General features: G+C 45.4%; 1 protein-coding gene across 2 annotated transcripts in view; it reads right to left on the bottom strand.

The window, feature by feature from the left end:
- PDILT (protein disulfide isomerase like, testis expressed) overlaps positions 1-1,572 on the bottom strand; it is a 24,750-nt gene that overhangs the window by 16,446 nt on the left and 6,732 nt on the right. For both annotated transcript variants that reach the window (XM_019507695.1, XM_019507694.1), the window contains exon 3: positions 688-825. In XM_019507695.1, coding sequence (XP_019363240.1) covers positions 688-825 — 138 coding nt within the window. The remainder of the gene's footprint in view (positions 1-687; positions 826-1,572) is intronic.

Below are 1,572 nucleotides of genomic sequence, written 5' to 3'. Positions count from 1 at the left end.
ACTCTCTAACCAGTTGGCGACCCATTGGACTGTATGGGTGTCTACGCCACAGTCCCCCAGCTTCCTAATGAGAATGGGGTGAGAGACAGTATCAAAAGCCTTCCTGAAGTCTAGGAAAACTATATCCACTGCCACCCCTGCATCCAATGATTTAGTGACCTGGTCTTCCTACTATTCTAATAATACCATATATGTAAAAAAAAACAACCGAAAAGACAAATATACCCCTAATTATTGTATGCACAGACCAGTATGTTTATCCCTTTAATTCATGTTGTTTTCATTACTTAACCAAATCCTGATTGCCGTGTAAAAAGTACTCTGTTAAGACTCTACTATGCCTCCAGGATTGCAACTACTCTAAAGGGCAATTCCTTTAACACATCAGAAACTATAAACTTGGTATTTATAATAGCTGCAAATTCCAGTGTAACCAGCAGTCAGAATGTGACTAAGAAACTCAAGATCTCTACACAGCAGCCCCTCAGCATATTATGCCCCCATGCTGGACCTTCATGACAAAGTACTTTATCTTGTCTGACATGTATTTTATCTAAAACAGTCTCTTACTATAAAAATTCCTGTTGGAGACTTCTTCTACTTTATATGCTACCTCATTGCCTCCAGCTCATCCATGGGCTCCTATCACAACCTGTTGTATCCCAGCCCATTATGTGCGACTCCTACCTTTTTGAATACAACAGCAGTGTCCTTTCGGATGCCATAGCTAGCAAACACCTCTTCAGTGGCTGTCACTCCAAAAGGCAGCTCCGGCACATCTCTTGCAGTCTCATAGAAAATTTCCACTGCTCCTCCATGAAGTTCCTGGTCACAAAAGCAGTGGTTTATAAACATCCTTCTTTGCACTTACATAGGCAGGAGTGAGGACCCATCCTGGGCCGTGAGGTGCAGGAGAGAGAATAAAGACCCAAAGATGGCTATGGCAGCTTTCACCTCTCAAAGGGGTAGATCTCCAGAATAGAAGAGATCTGCAGGGAGTGTGAAGCAACAATGAGTTGTGTTACCTTTTCCACACATTGGGAAAGATACAGGGACAATGTTGCACTCCCTGGTGTCCATCTCCATCCTGTCCCACTGTCAACATAGGCCTTCCTACTCTTCTGCCCCTACCTGGCAGATCTTCCTAGTGGGGAAGAGGCCACCATAGGGACTGACTCATAGGGCTGTGTGAAGCTTCGGTCCCTGATTCAATCTGGCAGAAATTCAGCCCGATTCAGTGGCCAAATCTCCGTATCCAAATCAAATCAGAAAACCCTTTAATCTCTCTGAATCAAATCAGAGCCCTCCAAATCAATTCAGAGAGATTCAGAAAGATTCAGAGATTTGGACATAGAAACAGCTTCAAATATTTTTTCTATAGCAGGGGCTTGTGATTGCTGGTGATGCTGGGAAACATGGCGTGTCCCACAGGAGTGCACAGGGGTCCCCAGCACACTTGGCAGCAGACCCAGAAGTGGACCAGAAGCACTTCTAGTCTACTTCCCTGTCCACTGGATCGTGCGCTGGGGGGACCCCCCGAATCCCTCCAGCTTAGCAACTGGTGCCTCCTGG

The sequence above is a fragment of the Gavialis gangeticus genome, unplaced genomic scaffold, assembly GCF_001723915.1.
Source record: "Gavialis gangeticus isolate Ggan-Ray unplaced genomic scaffold, GavGan_comp1, whole genome shotgun sequence".
Taxonomy (NCBI): domain Eukaryota; kingdom Metazoa; phylum Chordata; order Crocodylia; family Gavialidae; genus Gavialis; species Gavialis gangeticus.
The sequence above is the reverse complement of the archived record's forward strand: the minus strand, read 5'-3'. Positions and strand labels throughout refer to the sequence as shown.